Source organism: Dipodomys spectabilis, unplaced genomic scaffold (genome assembly GCF_019054845.1).
Source record: "Dipodomys spectabilis isolate Male_0828 unplaced genomic scaffold, ASM1905484v1 ptg000148l, whole genome shotgun sequence".
Lineage (NCBI taxonomy): Eukaryota > Metazoa > Chordata > Mammalia > Rodentia > Heteromyidae > Dipodomys > Dipodomys spectabilis.
Genome location: NW_024870825.1, coordinates 532524 through 554996, shown reverse-complemented (window position 1 = coordinate 554996; position 22473 = coordinate 532524). Strand labels below are relative to the sequence as shown.

The following is a 22473-nucleotide window of genomic DNA, read 5'->3' as shown; positions in this document are numbered from 1 at the left end:
AGGGCATTCTGTCTTAACTTTTTTGTTCAAGGGTAGCGATCTACTATTGAGCCACAGCTCTACTTTGGGTTTTTTAGTGGTTAATTGGAAATAAGTCACACAGATTTTCCTGCCTGTGTTGACTTTGAACCTTTATCCTTAGATTTCAGCCTCCTGACTGGCTAGGATTAGAAGGGCCTGAGCCACCAACGCCTGGCAAATGCCCTAGATTTTGGAGCACTTTGGACTTTGGACAATTTGTAATAAAAAGAATGGAGTTCCGGGACTGTGTGTAATTTCTGGTATCTATTTGCACATTCAACTCTAAGCAAATAACAGGGTGAGGGATTCAGTGTCTCACAGGGTGCACAACTCAGTGGCCTTGGTTTCAGGAGCCTGGATCTGGCACACATTGGCAGCTCTTCCTACCACAGCAGAGAACACACCGATCTCACATTGCTGTCCGAGTGAGTCGGGATGCCAGGTCAGACCTCAGCTGGACTAATTTACTTGGATTGTCTCAGTTTTCATTATTATATCGATAAAGTGATTGAACTGTTTACCTTTTAAGTTCACTTGATTCTTGTGAGCAAATGGACTTTCATGCGAAACAATGTTTGGTCAGCAGTTAAGAACAATATTTAAGAGGTTATTATTTAATGACAAGATAAACAAGATGGGATTTTTTTTTTTGGTATTGGTTTTGTTTTTTTACTTTCTGATTGAGTTGTGATTTTGTTGAAGGAAGAGAAAAGCTGCATGTGACGGTGACATTCCAAACCTCTGAGGTGCTTGGCAAATCTGTTATACACTCTTCTGTCATAGCACCCAGTTAGTTTGTTTTTTATAATGCCTAACAGATACATTACTGTGTGATACTGAGCAAATTATGTAAACCCCAATTTCATCTGTGAATGTGAGATAATAAGATTTATGTTTGGGGATTACAACAAGGGTTAAAACATTAGTTTTAAGGGAAAGGATAAATGTTTGTGATTTTATTGTCATTATTATTAGCCATAGAAAGATGTCTTTATGCTGTCTTTAAGATTCTTTGCATAACAGAAACATCTCTCTGCTTAAGAGAATCAGAAAATGTCCAACGCTTCCGAACACAGTAGGACTGCTGGCTTCCATGCCTCCTTGTGTCCGACACTCTAGAGAACGCACAGAACTTACATGTTCCAGGCCTCAGATTATACTGGGACATCATTTGTTTGGACCTCAGAACATGGTTTCCCATGCTGTTAAAATTGTGGCAGCATTCCTAGGCAAGACACAATCGCTTCAGAGTGCTAGAAAACTGGCACACTTAACACAAATGTCCAAGGCAAATTGCCATTACCTCACACTGAAGACCACAAAAATTATGTGGTTGTTTATTTTCCATCTCATGAATGAGGGAGACTAGCAATCTTAATAAGACCAAAAGAGTTCTGTGGACTGGGGCTGGGAAGGTGGCTCAGTGGTAGAGCGCTTGCCTTGCATGCCTAAGGCCCTAGGTTCGATTCCCCAGCACCACATAAGCAAAAAGAAAAAAGCCGGAAGTAGCGCTATGGCTCAAGTGGTAGAGCGCTAGCCTTGAGCTGAAGAGCTGAGGGACAGCACCCAGGCCCAGAGTTCAGGCCCCACGACCGGACCCAAAAAAAAAAAGAGTTCTGTGGACATACAAGTAAATCCTCAGCTGCCTCTGAGTGAGCTTTCCTTCCTTTCATGGTATTTCCTCGGTGTCATGTGACTAATTGTTCTTGTTGCTCTTGACATAACACACTATGTAGCAAATGTTTTACAAATAGAGAGGGAAGGGAATGGGAGAAATTAGGGAAAGGAGAGAAGGAGTGGGAAAGATTTCCCTGACAAAAATCGGTCAGCAGTTTAGACACTGCAGCTGGGGAAGAGGCCTCGTGTGTGTGTGTGTGTGTGTGTGTGTGTGTGTGAGAGAGAGAGAGAGAGAGAGAGAGAGAGAGAGAGAGACTGCATTGTGACTGGCTAGGCTGCTAGCACGGCCAGCGGGTGCTCTAAGAACACTTGTTCTCTGATTAAAGGGAAATAGGGATGTGGCTTTTCCAACAGTTCCTACTCAGGCCGAGGTAGCAGCCCAGAGCAAGAAGAGCTTAAAAGAAGACTCCCAGGCTGTGGAATTACCAAGGCAGGCTGAGGCACCCAGCCAGTGGTTGGCAACTAACCTTAAATGCACTGGTTACAAAGCATGTAACTCCCCTGCTGAGACTACAGACTACAGAGACTACAGGTTCATTTCTTGTGGCTTTCAACTTGCATGTGGATTACATGGAAATGAGGAAGACCTGTAGCTTTTCTAATGAGATGGAGCTTGTCCCTGCCAATGTAACTAGTAAGTGCCAGTCTCTCTTCCACCCCTGACTCTGGCAGCCACAAGTACCCGTTCACAGGTGGAACAGAGGGAGTATTTTCTGTACATCCACCTTCAAGCTCAGGCCCTTTGCTGATTGTGACAAAGCAGAGTTCAAAGCCCCACGGGAGGGTTTAACAATGAAATGCAGCATAGAAAAGCCGTGTCTCTAGACATCTCAGGCCTTTGCTAAGAAGCTTGCTCTCGAGCCAGGAGCAGCTCATTCCCATTACATTGCCAGCCTACCACAGTAACCGTGAGGGTTGCATGCCCTTTTAGAAAGACCTTGGAGTCTGGAGGCCAGGAGCTGGTTCATGTGTTCATTCTGCCATCAAACTCAGGCCACGCTCCCTGTGTCTCATGTAATCAACTTGAGCGTTGAATGGTGTTCCAGTCCTGACAGAGGCTCTGTGGTCATGGTGGCCTGAGGAGCCAGGAGAATGAGCACTACCAGCCTCTGCAGATCACAGTAGTGCCAGGATGAGTGTTCTAGAACCACGGTGCACAGGCTCCTCCCCGAGGAGAAATGCTGCATCCACCTCTTACCACCAAACCAGCAGTTCTGAGGGACCCAAACATGAAGTTGGGTACAGTGGCTCACACCTTTAATCCTAGCTACTATAATCCTAGCCACCAAGTTCAGAAGGATCTGCCTGCGCAAAAAAAAAAAAAAAAAAAAAAAAAGTTCCTGAGACACCATCTCAACAGAAAACGCTGTGTGTGGTGGTGGCACCTGTCATCTTAGCTACCATGGGAAGTATAAATAGGAGGATCATGGGCCAGGGAGGGGGTCAGGGGGAGTGAAAGCCTATCTGAAAAATAACCAGGGGTTAAAAAGGGCTGGAGGGGTGGTGATTCAAGGGTAGAGCACCTGCCTAGCAACAAGAAGCCCCTGAGCTCAATACCCAATATCACACACACACACACACACACACACACACACACACACACAGAGAGAAAGAAGGCTCAAGCCAGAGACCAGAGTTGATCCTGGGCTGAAAGAATCAAGAATCAGTTCTCACACCTTTGAGTGTGGGGGGAGGGAGGGAGGGGGGTCATGGGGCTTGAACTCTGGGCCTGGGTGCTGTCCCTCAGCTCTTCAGCTCAAGTCTAGTGTTCTACTGTTTGAGCCACAGTGCCACTTGTGATTTTCTGGTGGTTCATTGGAGATAAGAGTCTCATGGACTTCCCTGCCCTGGCTAGCTTTGAACCACAATTCTCAGATCTCAGCCTCCCAAGCAGCTAGGATGACAGGTGTAAGCCACGGGCGCCCAACTTCTCACAGATTTCAACTGGGCACTTGCAGCATCTGCCAGACCCACACTCTCAAAAATAAAAAAGTAACCCTTGGTTTCTTTGGCCACCCCAAAGTCAGAACACCCTGGTCCCACTTTTACTCTCAGGACTGAGCCGGGAAGCCAGGTCCACCACTTCCCTTCCCTCGTCCCCCTAGTTTTGGGTCTCCCTGGGAGTCCCCATCTCACTGTGGCTCGTGTGGCAGCTCACAAGGACACTGAAGCAACGAGCCCCTTCTCCTCCCAGCCGGCACCGCAGCCATTGCCAAAGCCCCCTGTTCCAATCGCTTCTCCGATAAGCTGCCCTTGCTCTGCCATGGCTTGACCACCTGCAGCCACTATCTCTCCAAGTGCACGAGAGCTGTCATAATAGAAGGATTTAAGAAGGCTTTTTCAGCCAACCTTGAACAGTCTAATCTCTCAAACTGGGCCTCAGTATTATCTCTGATATTCCATGGAGAAACTTGATGCTTTTACAAGCCAAGCCAGAAGGTCTTGAAGGACACATCCCATAACTTTAAACAACGGCATCTTTAGATGGCATCAGAGGGAGGGAGACCTTGTCATCCTGTGTCCCCTGACATTTCCCACAGGATATCTCCAAGGTCATCCTACAAATACACTCTGAGAGCCCAGCGTTACTCAAGTGATACCAGCTTGCATCACAAGAAATTTTCAAAAGAAAATGACTAGATGTCTAACCTCAGCAACCGGGACTGAGGACCACAGTGCAATCTCCTGCAAAATGCCTGTCTGCTCTTTCTGAGGCCTCAGCCATGGACACTTTGGGATCTCAGATTACTAACAGGCCACAGGGATGGTTTAACATACGTAAGTCAATAAATACAATCCAACATATCAACAGAGCCAAGGTCAAGAATCACATGATTATCGCCACAGATGCAGAAAAGGCCTTTGATAAAATTCAACATTCATTCATGCTAAAAGCTCTGGAGAAAATAGGAATAGAAGGAACATTTCTTAAAACAATAAAAGCCATTTATGACAGACCAATAGCCAATATTATACTTAATGGGGAAAAGCTACAACCAATTCTCCTAAAATCAGGAACAAGGCAAGGATGCCCACTGTCTCCACTCCTCTTCAATATAGTCTTAGAACCCTTAGCCAGGGCAATAAGGCAAGAAAAAGACATTAAAGGGATCCGCATAGGGAAAGAAGAAGTTAAACTATCCCTTTTTGCAGACAACATGATACTATACCTCCACGATCCCAAAAACTCCATCCCCAAACTCTTAGAAATCATAAATCACTTCGGCAAAATAGCAGGATACAAAATAAACCCACAAAAATCAGTTGCCTTCCTATACACTGATAACGCACAGGAAGAGAGGGAAATAAAGGGAGCAACCCCATTCACAATAACCTCCCAAAAAATGAAATATTTAGGAATTAACCTAACCAAAGAGGTAAAAGAACTATTTAATGAGAACTATAAAAAGTTAAAGAAAGAAATTGCAGAAGACACTAGGAAATGGAAAGACCTCCCATGCTCCTGGATAGGCCGACTTAATATAGTAAAGATGGTAATACTTCCAAAACTAATATACAAATTCAATGCAATTCCTATTAAAATCCCAATGATGTACATCACTGAAATACAGAAAACAGTCCAAAAATTTATATGGAACAACAAAAGACCTAGAATAGCCAAAACAATTCTAGGGGATAAAGACAATATGGGAGGGCTATCCATGCCGAACTTCAAACTCTACTACAGAGCTATAATAACAAAGACAGCATGGTACTGGCACAAAAACAGACCCGAAGACCAATGGAACAGAATAGAAGATCCAGAAATAAATCCACAGGCCTACAGCCAGCTGATATTCAACAAAGGAGCCAAAGACATACAATGGAAGAAACACAGCCTCTTCAACCGCTGGTGCTGGGAAAACTGGGCAGCCACATGCAGAAAACTAAAAGTGGACCCCAGCCTATCACCATGCACCAACATCAACTCAAAATGGATTAAAGACCTTAACATTAAACTTGAATCTCTGAAACTACTGCAGGACAGAGTAGGAGAGGCACTTGAACTAATAGGCACAGGAAGGAACTTCCTGAACAGAGTCCCAGGGTCACAAGTTGGAGAGAGACTCGACAAATGGGACTACCTTAAAATAAAAAGCTTCTGCACAGCTAAATCTATCGCAACTAAGCTAGAAAGACAACCAACGAATTGGGAAAAAATATTTACCAGCAATATATCAGACAAGGGGTTAACATCCTTTATATACAGGGAACTCAAGAAACTAATCCCTCCCAAACCTAACAAATCAATTACTAAATGGGCAAGGGAACTAAAGAGGGACTTCTCAAATGAAGAAATAAAAATGGCAAAGAAACACATGAGGAAATGTTCATCATCCCTGGTGGTGAAGGAAATGCAAATAAAGACAACCCTGAGATACCACCTTACCCCAATCAGAATGTCCCACATCCACAAATCAGCCAACGACAAATGCTGGAGGGGATGTGGAGAAAGAGGAACCCTATTACACTGCTGGTGGGAATGTACACTTATACAACCACTTTGGAAAGCAGTCTAGAGGGTCCTTAGAAAGCTAAAGATTGACCTCCCTTACGACCCAGTCATACCACTTCTAGGCATCTACCCTGAACAACAGGGACCAATGCACAAGGACATGTGCACCTCCATGTTTATTGCAGCACTGTTCACAATAGCTAGGATATGGAAACAACCTAGATGCCCCACCACAGATGAATGGATCCAAAAATTGTGGTATCTATACACAATGGAATATTATGCAGCCATTAGAAATGACAAAATAATGGCATTTGCAGGGAAATGGATGGAGCTAGAAGGAATCATGTTGAGCGAGGTTAGCCAAGAACGAAGAGACAAACAGTACATGGTCTCCCTGATAAGTGGATGCTAAATCCAAAATGTTAGGTGATATGACAAAACTAACAGGACTTAAGAAACAAAGAACTCCCACTTATCTGGTTGAACCACTACTAAATATCCCCATGCTGCTGATCACATATATGGTATATAACATGTGAACACCGTTATATATTACAGACTGATAGACAATTTGCTCCAGGAAAGTTAGAATGAACTTGTGACTTTAAATGAGCATCATTATTCCACAATACTGTGAATTTCCGGAAATTATGTAATCACTTAATCACAATCAAAAAAAAAAAAAAAAAGAACCTCGGGGAAGGGAGGGAGGGAGGGGATGGTAGGGGGAAAACAATGGAGGGGGTAACAATGTTCAAGAGGAAGTGTACTCATTACCTCACTCGTGCAACTGTAACCCTCTGTATAGTATCTTTACAATAAAAAAAAAAAGACAAAACAAGCTATATTAGGAAAATAAAACCTAAAGAATGAAAACAAACAGAAAAAAAAAAAAAGATTACTAACAGGCTCTCCCAAATACCTTTGCTCTTGGATTTTTGCTCTCTTCTCATTGGCTTGTTAATTGTCCTTGTCCACTTAACCTTAAAACAAAAAGCCTGAAGAGGTTCAATGAGCTAATTCCTAAAATAATATGATCTAGCACTTAGTGTACAAACTTAATTACTTTCTCATCTTCCTCTTAGACAGAGTAGTAAAGATGAAGATAAAAATACAGAAACAAATGAAATAAAATGAGAATATATAAGAGCGTATTATTATAGGATCTTCCCTCCAAACATTAGGAAGAGCTTTAAACAATATAGAGTTCCTCTTCAACTCTAAGTTTTATATTGTTCCTTTACTTAGAATCATTGACAAAGTATTCTAAGTACTCTACTTACGTTGTAAAAATGCACAATGGCATTTTTTTTTGCCAGTCGTGGGGCTTGAACTCAGGGTCTAGGCACTGTCCCTGAGCTTCTTTTGCTCAAGGCTAGCACTCTACCCCTTGAGCCACAGCACTAGTTCTGGCTTTTTCTGTGTATGTGGTACTGAGGAATCAAACCCAGGGCTTCACGCATGCTAGGCAAGCACTCTACCACTGAGCCACCTTCCCAGCCCCACAATGGTATTTTAATCTTAAAAAATTCTTTAAAATATAACATGCAATTTACATGAACTATCTATTTGGCTATTTACTATTAAACTGAAAGTGGAAAACATACCTATTTAGAGGCTATAAAATACCGCTCTAGAACCATCCCTGTAACAATTCTTAAAACCATCCCTGTAATAATTTACAGATCTAGAATCATCTGTGTGATCATTTACTTTTTCATCTTTCACAAACTGTTTATTTCCTAGGCCTCATTTATTTCAAGTGCAAAGTACAGAGATTAATACCCCATTAACTCAAATATCTCCATTTCACAGGAAAACAAAAGATTTTTTTAAGTATACAAGTGAGCTATTTTGCTTTATTTAAGGATTTTGAGATGGATGTTTCATTAGCAAGCAGCTTTCCAATTATGCAATTCACACTATTCTAGGCAGATAATCATGAATGAGACTAAGCCATAAATTTCATACTAGACAGCACTAGTAATTTCTCTGCTAGAAATATACAGAAGAGCATTTCTGCAAGTGTGTAACCTGTGCCTAATGGAGGACTCTCATCCCCTGTGTCAGAGAGAATGTTAAATCCAAGCACGTAGGAACAGCAATTCTGTGTCACATGCTATCTTGAAGCTCAGGGTGCAAAGCAGCTTTGATACTTCACTAAGAAAATTCACAGTTCTCAGTGGAGAGTTAGGATTTAATAGGGTGGAGAGATGCAAGGCCAGACTAGCAATGGGAGAAAGGCTAAGGGGCAAGATCTGTAGGAGACAAGGTAGAAGAGTCCTCCCCCACAAGGACCGTTCATTTCTCCCTGTGTGGAGATGTGCCAACATGCACAAAGATATCTACAGAGAAGCTCATTCATGCCTCAAGGTTAAGAGACTTGTGCTGAAGGACAGTCATCAAATCACCCTTTGTAACACAATCTTACCCCCAGAGGAAAGCAGATGCTGAGTACAAATCAGGAAATAGTTGGAGTTTGGCTGAAATCTACATTTTTTTTAAGAGACAGACCAAGGTCTGACCTTAAAGGCAGGTCTTTCAGAAAATAATATTCTCAGATTTTACTGTATTAACCCTTTTATGTATGCAGATTTATAAGTAAGAAATTGCCATGACTCATTAATTGGAACCATCCAGTGACCCTTCAAAGGTTGTGTAAGAATCAATTACATTAGGTCTGACTGCCATACTCTGTCAGATCCAGACTCAGTCATTTCTTGCCCATCCTGAACATGGTTCTTGTGAGTTCTGTGACTATGGTCCAAACGCCCCCTCCTCCCCTCCCTCCAGACCCCACACATCCTCTCGCTCTGCGGTCTTTCTTTGCGCCCCTTAGATGGGATCCTGGGCTACTTACTGTACAGCCTCACCAGATTCCAGCTTGACTCTGAATGCTAGTTCTACCCCATCTCTTCCCCAGCCAAGATTCCAGCAGCCTCCATATCATTTGGCCCTTCTGCCTCCTTGACCATTAGACAAGCCAAACCCCATAGCCTACCCTCAGAAGAAGAGCGCCAAAAAGAGAAAAACACTTTTCTACTAGAAGAGCAGATGAGCTATTTAAGAGGCTGAGATCCAAGGGACATAGTTCAAAGCCTACGCTGACAGACAAGTCCTCTAAACTCTTATCTCCATATAAGTAGCAAAGCTTGAACTGCAGACCTGGGTTGAGGGGTAAGAATGCCAGGCATGCAGGGGAAACCTGAGCAAGAATGCCAGACCCAAGTACCAGTGTGTATGTGTGTGTGTGTGTACACATATGTGTGTATATATGTGTGTATATATGTGTATACACACACACACACATACACAGAAAGTTACTTCATTTCTTCTGACTTGGGCTGATTTTCACACGGCTGCCTCCTCTCCAAGTTGGCTACAACTATGAACTTTTGACAGCCTTTCTGCATGCTGTGACTGAATCTAACCAGTTGCTACAGCTTTCTCAGAGCAGCTGATCTCACTGTTCTTGCTCCAACTGGGGAAACATATTGGTGACCCCAAGCTTTGTCCTCTTTCCTATTTCTGGGGGCAGTTGTATCAGAAGCTTCGAGCTCAAGACCTACTGAGCTCAGATTGTGGACGGGAACAAATGCGAGTAACATATTCTGTTTTCTTGGTCTCAAAAATAGCTGATATTACAAAGACATAGGTGAGGGTAATTGGGCCCCCTAATTACATTAAGCAACCTGCCCAAAGGGCCATCCAAGGACTGACAAAATGTCACCTACCCCCTACCATGTCACCTCCAGCCCAGGTACTTCAGGCATCCAGAGGGTCCCGGGAAGTCTTGCTAGGATCAGTTCTGGTCCCAGTTTTCCACATGGTGACTTGAATGACCACTCCAAGGAAATGCCACCAAATGTGAAGCCAGGGAAGCAGGTCCCCAAGGCTACAAGTGAGAAATGGTCACATGGAAGGACTAAGGGTATCCACAGGCTGATATCTTAGGAAGAACTCAGGCAGCTGGAAAAGAGGAGGCAGGAAGTGAATATGGAGGCTAGAGACAACAATGCCTTTTCTGGTAATCATCTCTTAAGAGGAGGCAGGGCTCAACTATATTGGTGGCAACGTGTGCAGAGCAGAGGGTGGGGTAGGCGACACTCCAAAGACCCAAAGGTGACAATTTAGGAATGGAGCATGAGAACGCAGAACTCCGGACTTGGGGATCAGCATCTTATGGGTAGCACCATTACCTTAAAGAACACCTGTGGCTGAGAGCTGCAGCCAAACAACTTGGAATGAGGCACCCTCCCACTTCCTCTCAAGTCTGCATCTGAAATCTTCTTCCTGGGCTTTGTTTTCGAAGGTCCGGAAATGCCCCTGGTGTGTCTGACTGACTTTCAGGCACAAGCCCGGGAGCAGCTGCCGAAGTCGTCCTGGGATTTTATTGAAGGAGCTGCGGATGAAGGCATCACCATGCAAGACAACATAGCAGCATTTAAAAAGCTCGGTCTTCTATATCCTTTGTATTGTCAAGCCAACATGCATTGTTTGTCCTTGTTTCTGCCTCTGAAGAGTACAGAATGCTCTAGATGCGATAATGGAGGTCCCTCCTTTTATCTTGGAGGGATACTAGTGAGGGAGTGGACAGACAATGGACAGAGATAATTCATCTTAGAAGCATTCCAGAAACTTTGCAATGAAAGGTGGGGGGGGGAAGAGAGGGAGAGAGAGAGAGTGGGAAAGAGAGAGAGAGTGAGAAGGAGGGAGGTGGAGAGGGAGAGAGAGAGAAGAGTTCCAGGAAGACCTGTGACTAGACACACAAAAGAAGCTTGGTACATATGCCCAACTCTCCTAAGCTCCTGCCTGGGAAGAAAAAATGTAAGCTAAGAGAGAGGACTTGGGTTTAGAGACAATATGAAGTTGATAGAAGATTGATTCAAGGAAATAAAAGCAGGGATAGAGCCAGGCACTGCTGGTTGACACCTGCAATCCTAGCTATCTAGGAGGCTGAGATGTGAGGATCATGGTTCAAAGCCAGACCAGGCAGGAAACTCTGTGAGATTCTTATCTCAGTTAACCACCAAAAAACCAGAAATGGAGCTCAGTGGTAGAATGCTAGCCTTGAGCAAGAAAGTTAAGGGACAGTGCCCAAACCAAGTTGCCAAGTCTGGCGCGCGCGCGCGCACACACACACACACACACACACACACACACACACACACACACACACACGGGATAGAGCATAGGTCAGGCCAACCATAGCTATGGATCACCTCTAACCAATTACCTAAATTTTATATAGGGCACATGCCATGGATGGATTGTTATTTTTAAATGGTCATTGTAAAAAGTAAAAAAAAAGAAAAAGAAAAAAGGATTAAAAAAATAGTCATGTCCTTGGTGTCTACAGCTCATGCTTATAATCCTAACTACTTAGGAGCCTGAGATCTGAGAAGAAAGGTTCAAAGCCTGCCTGGGAAAACAAATCTTAGAGACTATTATCTCCACTGAACTAGCAAAAAAAAAAAAAAGGAAGAAGCCGTCAGAGGCATGGCTTAGGTGGTAGAGCACCAGCTGTTAACAACAGCAACAACAAACAGAAAAAAAGATTGAGAGGTCCTGAGTTTAAACTCCAGTACTGGCCAAAATAATTAATGAAATTATTAATTAGTCGTGTATCACTCAGTGACCAGTATATGTTCTGGGAATTGCACTGATAGAGAATGCTATAATTGTGTGAACCAAAAGTATGGACAAGTTAGGAAGGCTACACATTATCACTGGATGATAGACTCTCATGGAACCATCTATGTCATCTGCTGACTGACTTACCATTACATGCACAAGACTAATATATGAGCGGTGAATTTCAGTATCTAGACAAAAAGTGTTATCAGAGCACAACCACTTAGTCACTTACTTTTGCTATGCTGCTTTTATGTTACAGACTGTAAGACTGTGTGATCCACAGTGCTTGGTCCTTCACATACAAAGTTTACTGACCGATGAAGAAGCCAGGAGAAAATGGAAAACTGGGTCCCCAAAGGCACAAGTCACTGTGTGCCTTCCTGTCTTAAATGCTTTATCACAGTTGTCTTCAAAACACTTGGAAAAACTGCACTTCTCTCAGCTCACTCCTAAGCTCATTTATTCGTTCATTTATTCTCATTTGCAGAAACTCTGAATTTATGTACAGAAATTGCATTTTATGCAAGTGTTTTTGGATTTTGAGGCTCAGTGTTCATTTGACTTAAAAATCGTACTGCACACACTGACTGTGAACTCGCCTTCCTGTTTCTAAGGCATTATTTAAATGACCACCGGGAAAAAACAAACAAACAAACAAAAAACCAACCATGGGCATTTTCTGGGATTTGTTCTCTTTGGGTGACCTTCCCTTACTTTCTGGGCACCAGGGAGCAAAAGGGCCTATACTTTCTGCCTACCTTTCCTTTCTAGTCCTTGTTTTGACTCCTCAATCAAGGTGTCTAAGGGAGGAAAACAGCACTCAAAGACATGAACTCCTTTTGCCAGATGAGGCCTAGGGTGGGCGCTGGCTGCTCAGAGGGCACAGCTCCTGGGAACAGCATCTTCTGCTGGGCCTACACTCCCTATGTCAGCCAACCGTGCTTTCACAGGACCAGCCAGGCCTTTGAAACCCATCCGTAGAAACACTAATCGTAGTGTAGACCTGTACCAGGAATTGGGGGTCCCTAGCTCTAAGACTACACTGCCGTGATGGGAAGCAAACTCTTCTGACAGAACTTCTTGTCTCGTGCAGAATCCGTCTCCGTCCCAGGTACCTGAGAGATGTGTCAGAGGTGGACACCAGGACCACCATCCAGGGGGAAGAGATCAGCGCCCCCATTTGCATCTCACCCACAGCCTTCCACTGTATCGCCTGGCATGATGGAGAAGTGAGCACAGCCCGAGGTAGGGCAAGGATGCCGGATCTCCCTCGGGGCAGCAGCAGAAGCTCCAAAATTTCTTTCTCAGGAGCCTAGTGGGAGCCTAGAAAGCAAAGTGGGAAAGAGAAAGCTTCCAGCACTCTTCTAATCCCGTCTGCTTATTCTACCCACTGGAATGACACTCCCCCTCCTCTAATTCCCCTGTGTTTCCCTAAGGAATGCCTAAGTTGGCTTTCCTGTCTGAACCTGACCTCGTCTAGGGAATTACATGGAGAGCATTTTTTTTTATTGTGAAAATACCATACAGAGGGGTTACAATTACATGGGCAAGATAATGAGTACATTTCTTATCAAGCATGGTTGCCTCCTCCTTTGTTTCCCCTTCCCATCCCTTCCCATCTCCCAACCATCCCCCACACTGCCCCTCCCCAAAGTTGTAAAGTTTGTTTTTCGACATAAGGACTTGTACATCTCATTGTTGCAATGGGTCCACCTGTAACCCTATTTAAACGATTTGTTTTTTCCCTTCCCCTCCACAAATTATACCAACATCAAATATACTGTGAAAGCAGGGGTTATACCGTGGGGGAGGGACATGCAAAGCAACAAGAAATCATCTTATAAATATGTTAGAAACAATCACCTGAAAGAAAAAAACATTTGAATACTTATCTTGGAGTTCATTTCACCTAACATCAGCTTATCTGACCTTTTCTGCTTGTCTCAGACAAGGCTTGTAAGGCAGGGGAGAGAGAAGGGGCCCTGAACAGCTTCTCCGGCTCACTGAGTCATCTCCGGCCTCTGCCCCACGGGAGGGAAGCTCCATCTGCGCCTGCACAGCACAGGCGCACAGCACAGGCTCCTCAAAGCCGCTCAGCCCCTACGCCTCTGCCCTTCACCCTGAGAGAGGCCTGTCCTTTGCCTTGCAGCCGCCCAGGCAGCCAACATCTGCTATGTCACCAGCACCTACTCCAGCCACACTATGGAAGACATTGTGGCTGCTGCTCCCAGAGGACTACGGTGGTTCCAACTCTCTGTGCAATCAGACTGGCAGCTGAACAGACAGCTGGTCCAGAGGGCAGAATCTCTAGGCTTCAAAGCTTTGGTGGTCACTGTGGATAGCCCCATCCTTGGCAAAAGGCGCCAAGACCTGAGAAACCAAATACATTTGAGGGGGAACTTAACGCCAAAGAATTTCCAATCTCCTGATAAGGTAGGAAGTACACTAGACTCAAGAGCAGGCGCTAAGGAAGGCAAATTCTTTCCCCTTCCTTTCCTTGCTCATGTCCACAGGTACTTAGTGAATATCTACCCCTTCCAGACACTGGGCATGGAGCAGTTCAAAAAGCAGATCTGGGGCTGGGAAGGTGGCTCAGTGGTAGAGCACTTGCCTTGCATGCATGAGGCCCTGGGTTCGATTCCTCAGCACCACATAAGCAAAAAGAAAAAAGCCGGAAGTGGTGCTGTGGCTCAAGTGGTAGGGCGCTAGACTTGAGCTGAAGAGCTGAGGGACAGCGCCCAGGCCCAGAGTTCAGTACCCACAACCGGACCCCCCCCCAAAAAAAGCAGGTCTGGTTCCTGGGCCCCCCATAAGTAGAATTTAATCTTGTCACCCGTGGATCTGCCCAACCTGTCACCAAGGGTGTTTGGGCCACACACTGAGAAAAGGGAAAAGTCTGGGGAGTAAACGAAATACATTTTCTTCTTAGCTTTTCCCCTTAGAGGCATATTTACAGAGCGATCATGTCGAAGGGGCACACATGCATCACCGGCTGGCAAAGAGGAGCTCCCAGCCCAGCCCAGGTGTGTGGCAAGTCAAGCCAATCACCCAGGCCCGGCCCTGTGTCCCTGAAAACCAAGCGATCAACATTGCTGTGCCCTTAAAACTCAGCCCTGGAAACACAAGAGAGCCACAGCACATCTCTTTTGAAGGAAGTAACTACTCCTTTAAAATGCTAAGGTTGAAAGGAGTGGCGTGCCCCAGAGAGGATGCCAGGGTAGCGTAGAGATCCCTAAGCTTCAATAGAGATAGAGGTGACAATGTTTTCAGCCATTGGGCAACTGTGGGGTCTCTGGCAAGATACTCAACAGCTCTTCACCACCGACTGGTCTCCATCATGTTCCTCCAGCTTCCAGGGGCTGAGTGACTGCAAGGCTCATGCCGTGCCCTTTGTGAACCAATGGTATATATTTGATAATATATGGGTTACAATTCTTGAAGTATTGTGTAGGTCTTACTAGCCTGTGCATATCTCAACCAGACCAGGTCAATAGACAGGCCATAAATAGACATACACAATCAAACTGACTAAATGATGATGGTACCTGTAGAAGCAAGATTCCCAAGGTAGAACTCTTTTGAACACTTAACAGGCAGTGCAGTTAAACAAAATGAAAGCAGGAAGTTGAAAGATAGGACTTACTAAGGCAGTCGGGAAAGAGGCAGATGAATAAGAAGAGTGGAGGTAGAGAAATATAATCGTAATATTCAATGTATGTATGTGTGTCTATGTATATTATTACATGATGATGGAAGCCCTGTACACATGAGTTGGCTTATTAAACTGAAAGTCCTTTGTATACTTGATTAAACAAAAAACAAAGTGTGGTAAAAATTTTTAAATGAGCCAAGTGCCGTGGCTTACACCTGTAATCCTAGCTACTCAGGAGGCTGAGATCTGAGGCTTGAAGTTCAAAGCCAACCCAGGCAGAAAAGTCCCTATGAGACTTTATCTCCAATTAGCCACTCAAAAGCCAGAAGTAGAGCTGTGGCTCAAAGTAGTAAAGTGCTAGCCTTGAACAAAAGAGCTCAGGGACAGAGCCCAGGCCCTAAGTTCAAGGCCCACAACAGACAAAAACAACTTAAAAAAACCCTTTTAAATGGCCTATGAATACTTTTGTTTATTCATCTCACATACTAAACTCCAAATTCTTCTAAATTATAGATTCTGTTGTACCCATCTTTGTACCTCTAGATTTTGGCATAATTATGGAGCAAGGATATGATTATAAACAAATATTAACGATAGTAGGAATTCCTTTATACAGATTTTTCCCAGGATGTAGTGTTTGATTTTGTTTCACTTTGTGTGTGTGTGTGTGTGTGTGTGTGTGTGTGTGCGCGCGTGCGCACACGTGCGCGCACACTGCTACTGGAGCTTAAATCCAAGGCCTCATGCTCTTCCCTAGCTTATTTGCTCACTTTGGTGCTATACCACCTGAGTCTCACCTCCACTTCTAGCATTTTGCTGGTTAACTGGAAAAGAGTCTTTTAGATTTATCTGCCCAGGCTAGCTTTGAACCAGCATCCTCAGATCTCAGCCTTCCTGAGTAGATAGGATTACAGGCATGAGCCACCAATTCTTGATTTTTTTTTCCAGTTGTGGGGCTTGAACTGGGTGCTGTCCCTCAGCTCTTCAGCTCAAGGCTAGCTCTCTACCACATGAGCCACAGTGCCATTTCTGGTTTTTCTGATGGTTTATTGGAGATTAGAATCTCACCTACTTTCCTGCCCTGGCTGGCTTTGAACTGTGATCCTCAGATCTCAGCCTCCTGAGTAGCTAGGATGACAGGCTTGAGCCACAGGCACCCAGCTTTGTTCTCTTCATTTTAAGCTGATAAGTAACATCCCAGAATGTATCTCATCTTTGCAATGGGCCAAGTAGTCCTAAGAGTTACCTTCTTATTTCCCACAGACAAACCCTAAGTCTTCCGCTCTGCTGACGTCCATGAGCACACGCTTCTGCTGGGATCAAATCCTTTGGCTTCAGAATATCACTCGACTACCCATCATCCTTAAAGGGATCCTGACAAGAGAGGATGCGGAGTTAGCAGTGGAGCACAAGGTCCAAGGCATCTTTGTTTCCAATCACGGAGGGAGGCAGCTTGATGAAGTTCCTGCTTCAGTAAGTGGTGGGGCTCAGAGGGGAGAGGCCAGGAGTGCAGTGTGTCCACACCCTAGTGCCTTGCGGGATCTTCTCTCCAGCACCACCGGCTGCCTCTGGGGACAGTCAGTCGTGGAGAATAGGCCAGGGTGCACCGGGCTATCTGTGTCTCACCCCTCCATCTGAGCCAAATGGGGAGGCTGGGGCTCAGGCTGAGGTCAAGTAACTTGTCCACATTCACAATAGATAATAAGAGGTCGAGGTAGAACAGAAGCCTCAGGCCCTGCCCAGCTCCAGTGGAGGCCTGCTTCAATCGCTGGAACCTCATGTAACCTTCTGACTGGTGCCAGAAAGAAGCAGGGCTTCACTTTGCTAATGAATAACTCATTCAAGGGGGAACCAGAGATGCTAATGAATCTGTAACAACTTATATATCATTTGCTTCCCTAACTCATAAATTTATATTCACTTCAGATAAATTATAAAATACACATAAGCAAAAAGGTAAAAAAAAAAATCACTCCCTAATCTCATCACTATCACAAATGTCAATATATCGGTATTTGTTAATCCAAACATAACCTTTTCCCACTTAAAAAACTATGGGTAGTTATTTTAGAATTCCCTTCTTTTTCATTTAAAAATGTATTAGGAATATCTTTTTGCTTCAACATGTGCCTCTTTTAGCTTTAATGATGTGTCTTATGAGTGGACAATTTATATCAACTTCCTGTTGTTAGATAGCTGCATTCCTCTGGTCTTTCGCTCTGTTTCTTTCCCTCCTTCCTTGCCTCCACCCTTTCTCTCCAAGGTATTGCTCTGTAAGCCAGGATGGTCTCAAATTTTCAATCCTTCTTCCTTTGCCTCTTGGGATACAGATATATGCCACTACACCTGGCTTTTTCTTTTACTATTTTCAACAGTATTTCAGTGACTATTCTTATAAAGTTAAAAATCCTTAGTACATTCCCAATCACCTATTGAAGACAACTCTTCCAAAGCAGTTGGAATGCTACAGTAGCCCACGGGGACATTCCCCAGCCTGTGACACTTAGCGATGACCACTGCTCTCCTCCTCCCATGCACTTGCTAGTGGAGAAAAGGTGAAGTGAACAGCAGGCCATGCGGAGAGCCGTGGACATCCTTACCGTCTCTCCCTGGCAAGGGCTGGATTGAAGGGAATGGTTAGGCTGCCCATTTCCCATCCCCACACATGTCCCATGACTGGAGATGAGGGAAAGCGGCTGAAAGATGCTCACCATGTCCTTTCCCATACACCCAATAACAGGCAGATCAGAGAAGGCAAAACTGCTGGGCCAGCTGTGAGTGGTCCCAAAGCACTCACCAGATAGGAACAGAAAGCAGCAATCACAGTAGAAGAAAGGCTTTTGGAAGAAAACCAAGATCAAGACTATATAATAAGCATCAAGCTGCCATTTGTCAATTTAGCAGGGCCTGCTTCCTTAGGATGTTTGAATAATATGTGGAGAAAGAGGCAGGCGAATTCTCCTAATGAGAGCAACAAGCAGTAGGTTCCTCTCCAGGAGCCAAGTTATTTGGGAAAGGATAAGGATTAGTCTAAAGCTAATGAGGTATACTGCCAAAAAGCCAGGAGCCAATGACTCACACCTGTCTTCCTAGCTACTCAGGAGGCTGAGATCTAAGGATCTCAGTCCGAAGCCAGCCTAGACAAGAAAGTTCGTGAGACTCTTTTTTTTGGGGGGGGGGGGGGGATCCAGTCATGGGGCCTGAACTCTGGGCCTGGGTGCTGTCCCTCAGCTCTTTAGCTCAAGGCTAGCACCCTACCACTTGAGCCACAGCACCACTTCCGGCTTTTTTCTTTTTGCTTATATGGTGCTGAGGAATCGAATCCAGGGCTTCAGGCATGCAAGGCAAGTGCTCTACCACTGAGCCACCTTCCCAGCCCCGTTCGTAAGACTCTTATCTCCAATGAACCACCAAAATAGTCCAGAAGTGGAATTATGGCTCAAGTGGTAGAACACCAGCCTTGAGTCGAAAAGCGAAGGGACAGTGCCCAGGGCGAATTCAAGCCCTAGTACCGACACACACACACACACACACACACACACACACACGCACACGCACACGCACACACACACACACAGAGGAAGAAGGCTCCAAGGGTTCAATTTCCACTGTTCTCCAGTGCCTTCCTCAGAGCATTCCAGAAGACTGAGGCAGTTCATAACTCCCTGCTGAAACTCCTGCCTCCAAGGCCCCCCCCACCCCAGAGGCTCCTGTCACCTACTTTAAAGTGTCAAGATAATGGTGTGGAAGCAGCTGCCTTGGAAGAGTCAAGGCCACTCGGCCTCAGTTCCCAAATCCAAGCCAAAGCAATCATCAACTGCTTTGATTTTTGTCCTTGAAAGGCTTAGATTCCACTTTCACAATGCTGTTGCCACATTCCTATCTCCATTTCAGGAACTAACTGGTCACTGGAGGTAGGGTAAGGAATAACGTGTGGCCTAGTTCCTCAAGATGGCCCTGGCTGCCATACTTCTTTTGCTAAAAGGGAGACAAAAAGAAAAGAAAAGAAACTTTGAGAGCCCAAGTAGGGAGGAAATTTCTAACTATGCCACCCTAGAAACAGAAATAGTAGAAGAAAATTAAAGGCCAACATGTTCTTTCCTATTAAAATGAGCATTATAGATGGAAAATATTTCTATCAGGATAGCAGAGAAATCAAGCATTTCTTCAGAAAGAAACTTAAAAGGCTTTAAAAGTCAGCAAAGGGACTAGTGAGTCATGCCTGTAATCCTTGCTACAGGAGGCTGAGATCTGAGCCTGGTTGGGAAAATCCCATGAGACCCTTATCCCTAATTCACCCGAAGAAAGCCAGAAATGGACCTGTGACTTAAGCACTAGCCTTGAATGAAAAAGGCAAGGACAGTGCCCAGGCCCCGAGATTAAGCCCCCAGTACTGGCACATACACACTGAAATACAAGTCAGCAAGAATCTGGACTGGAGGTGAAGCTGAAAATGGCAGGAGGTGGAGTCCAGAGACTCTCCTGGGCCTCAGGACTGAGGTTTCTGCCTTGATGAGCTGCAGCAGCCTTGGGCCTAGCCTTGGCCCATACTTCCTCTCCCACTTTCTCAGGCCCTCGCACCAGAGTCAACATATCATACCTGGTGGCTGCACACCTCTCTCTCTTTCAGATTGACGCCCTGGCAGAAGTGGCAGCCGCTGTCAAAGGGAGAGTGGAAGTATACCTGGACGGTGGAGTTCGAACTGGCAACGATGTGTTGAAAGCCCTGGCCCTTGGGGCTAAGTGCATTTTTCTTGGGAGGCCGATCCTGTGGGGCCTTGCCTGCAAGGTGAGAGGGGCTGAGTGGGGATAGATGGCAAGATCTCCAGCTTCTCCTTTGTTCCAGGCTTTTCTGTGGTTCACCCTCCAATGTAGCCATTTTTTCCCCCAAGGTACCTGAAGGATAATTACTCCCACCACAGCTCCTCTCTCTTGACCCACAAACATTCCACAGCTCTCACCCTTACCTTTTTCTTTGCTTTTCTTTCTTCCCAATGGAACTGATTTTTTTTTTTTTTTTTTGTCGGTCATGGGGCCAGAACTCTGGGCCTGGGCGCTGTCCCTCAGCTCTTCAGCTCAAGGCGAGCGCTCTACCACTTGAGCCACAGCGCCACTTCTGGCTTTTTCTGCTTATGTGGTACTGCGGAATTGAACCCAGGGCCTCATGCATGCAAGGCAAGCACTCCTACCACAGGGCCACTTCTGGTTTTGAGTGGTTTATTGAAGAGTCTCACAGACTTTTCCTGCCCAGGCTGGCTGAACCGTGATCCTCAGATCTCTGCCTCCTGAGTAGCTAGGGTTACAGGCGTGAGCCACCGGTGCCTGGCTTCCAACGGAACTGCTTTTTGTAGATCTCTGGCCTCCCTATCACAGCACTCTCTCCCTCTCTCTCATATATATATATATATTCATATTTGACAAATAATCAGAATGTGCCTTCAAGACTTTTGTTTGTTTTTTCCTTCCCTTACGCATTTTCTGTCTTGAGAGCAGGGTGAAAAAGGTGTTGCAGAAGTTTTGAATATTTTAAAAGATGAGTTCCACACGTCTATGGCCCTTACAGGTAAGTTCTTAATTTTTTCCTGAGTGAGAGCTTCCAAGGAAGCAGCCCTTCCATCCAACCAGCCTTTACCTGGCCTAGTGGCCATCCCCAAAACAGGGAAGAAAGGTCCCAGACAAAGATCAAGCAGTATTCTCTGCCAATGGAAACTCAAAACTTGCCTCAAAAATCACTGCTGTGGGCGGGGAATGTGGCTTAGTGGTAGAGTGCTTGCCTCACATGCATGAAGCACTGGGTTCAATTCCTCAGTACCACATACACAGAAAAAGCTGAAGTGGCACTGTGGCTCAAGTGGTAGAGTGCTAGCCTTGATCAAAAGAAGCTCAGGGACAGTGCCCAGGCCCTGAGTTCAAGCCTTACGACTGGCAAAATAAATAAATAAACACTGCCATTTCTTGGAAAAATCAACCCTTGCTCTCAATTCCTGTTTCTTCTAAGTGACTTTGAATTATAGACTGTCTCCCTTTCTGCCTTCCTATTCATTCCAGTTCAAGTTATTTTTAAGAAAGGACTTTCAGCTAGAACCTTGGTGAAGAATACACTTTGTTAATATTATGTTATTAAGGTCCCTGCATTGTAGAAACGGAAAGACCTTCCAGTTCAATATCACACAGCTTGTTTCTATGTTGTTTTATCCTTATCCCTGAGGACAGCACACAGTCTTCTGGGATCTACAACTCTCCAGCCCCATACTCTGCTTTCTCCTGGCTCATTTCTTGTCTGCTGTGACTCTTCAATCTCTGCTACAGACTTAGCTTTGTGTCTTATTTAAGATCTCCTAGCAAAGAAGGATCATTTCCTCTGGCAGAACTTGCCAGAGGCAGTTGCTGAATGGAGTGTTCACACTATCTCCTGTGCCACCCTTGAACCCATTTCTCCCTAGCAGATGCTTTCCATTGGCCCTGTTCCTTATCAGAATGGAGCTAAAGGTCAAGGATTACTAAAGCACGTAGAAGTTGGTTGTTAAAAATGCTAAGGAATTTTTTTTATGTTTCTACTCTGACATTTTGAGATAACTGGATTAAAATGTGATGTAGACATAGGGCCTTAAAATAATTCCCAATACAATCAGGACAAAATTATTCACCCTGGTCTTGCATTTTATCAGATAAGCACCAAGATCAAAGGCTTGTTTTTAACTGCATGGTGCTAGGAAATGGGGAAAATGAGCCTTTTAACTCAGTGGCTGTTTTAGGCTGCCGATCAGTTGCTGAGATCAACCGGGACCTGATTCAGCTCTCCAAGTTGTAAGAAATCCACAATATGATACATGATGCTGGCCTGCTGAACCCCATCCTATCAAGAGCACAGTCCCTGCACCCTTCACTCTCTACATCCTATGCCAGCCGCTCTCCCAACGCTCGCTGTCCTCAGTGCACCCCTTCTTTCTGGCCTTGCTTCCTTGTGTATGATTTGTCTTGCCTAAAGCTCTACTCCAAAATAAAAGATCACAAAAAGTTCACAGAA

General features: G+C 44.9%; 1 protein-coding gene across 1 annotated transcript; it reads left to right on the top strand.

Annotated features, from left to right (window-relative positions):
• Window positions 1-296: 296 nt before the first annotated feature.
• Window positions 297-22473, top strand: Hao2 (hydroxyacid oxidase 2). Its single transcript, XM_042692357.1, has 8 exons — window positions 297-463; window positions 10470-10608; window positions 12888-13039; window positions 13944-14227; window positions 16710-16919; window positions 20077-20235; window positions 20940-21009; window positions 22202-22473. Exons 1-8 carry the CDS (start codon window positions 457-459, stop codon window positions 22255-22257), a joined length of 1077 nt encoding a protein of 358 aa, XP_042548291.1. The 5' UTR covers window positions 297-456; the 3' UTR covers window positions 22258-22473.

Coding starts and splice junctions, on each gene's coding strand:
- Hao2 (XM_042692357.1), top strand. Junction 13,040..13,943: donor AGAAGTGAGCACAGCCCGAG/GTAGGGCAAGGA, acceptor TTTGCCTTGCAG/CCGCCCAGGCAGCCAACATC. Junction 16,920..20,076: donor TTGATGAAGTTCCTGCTTCA/GTAAGTGGTGGG, acceptor TCTCTCTTTCAG/ATTGACGCCCTGGCAGAAGT.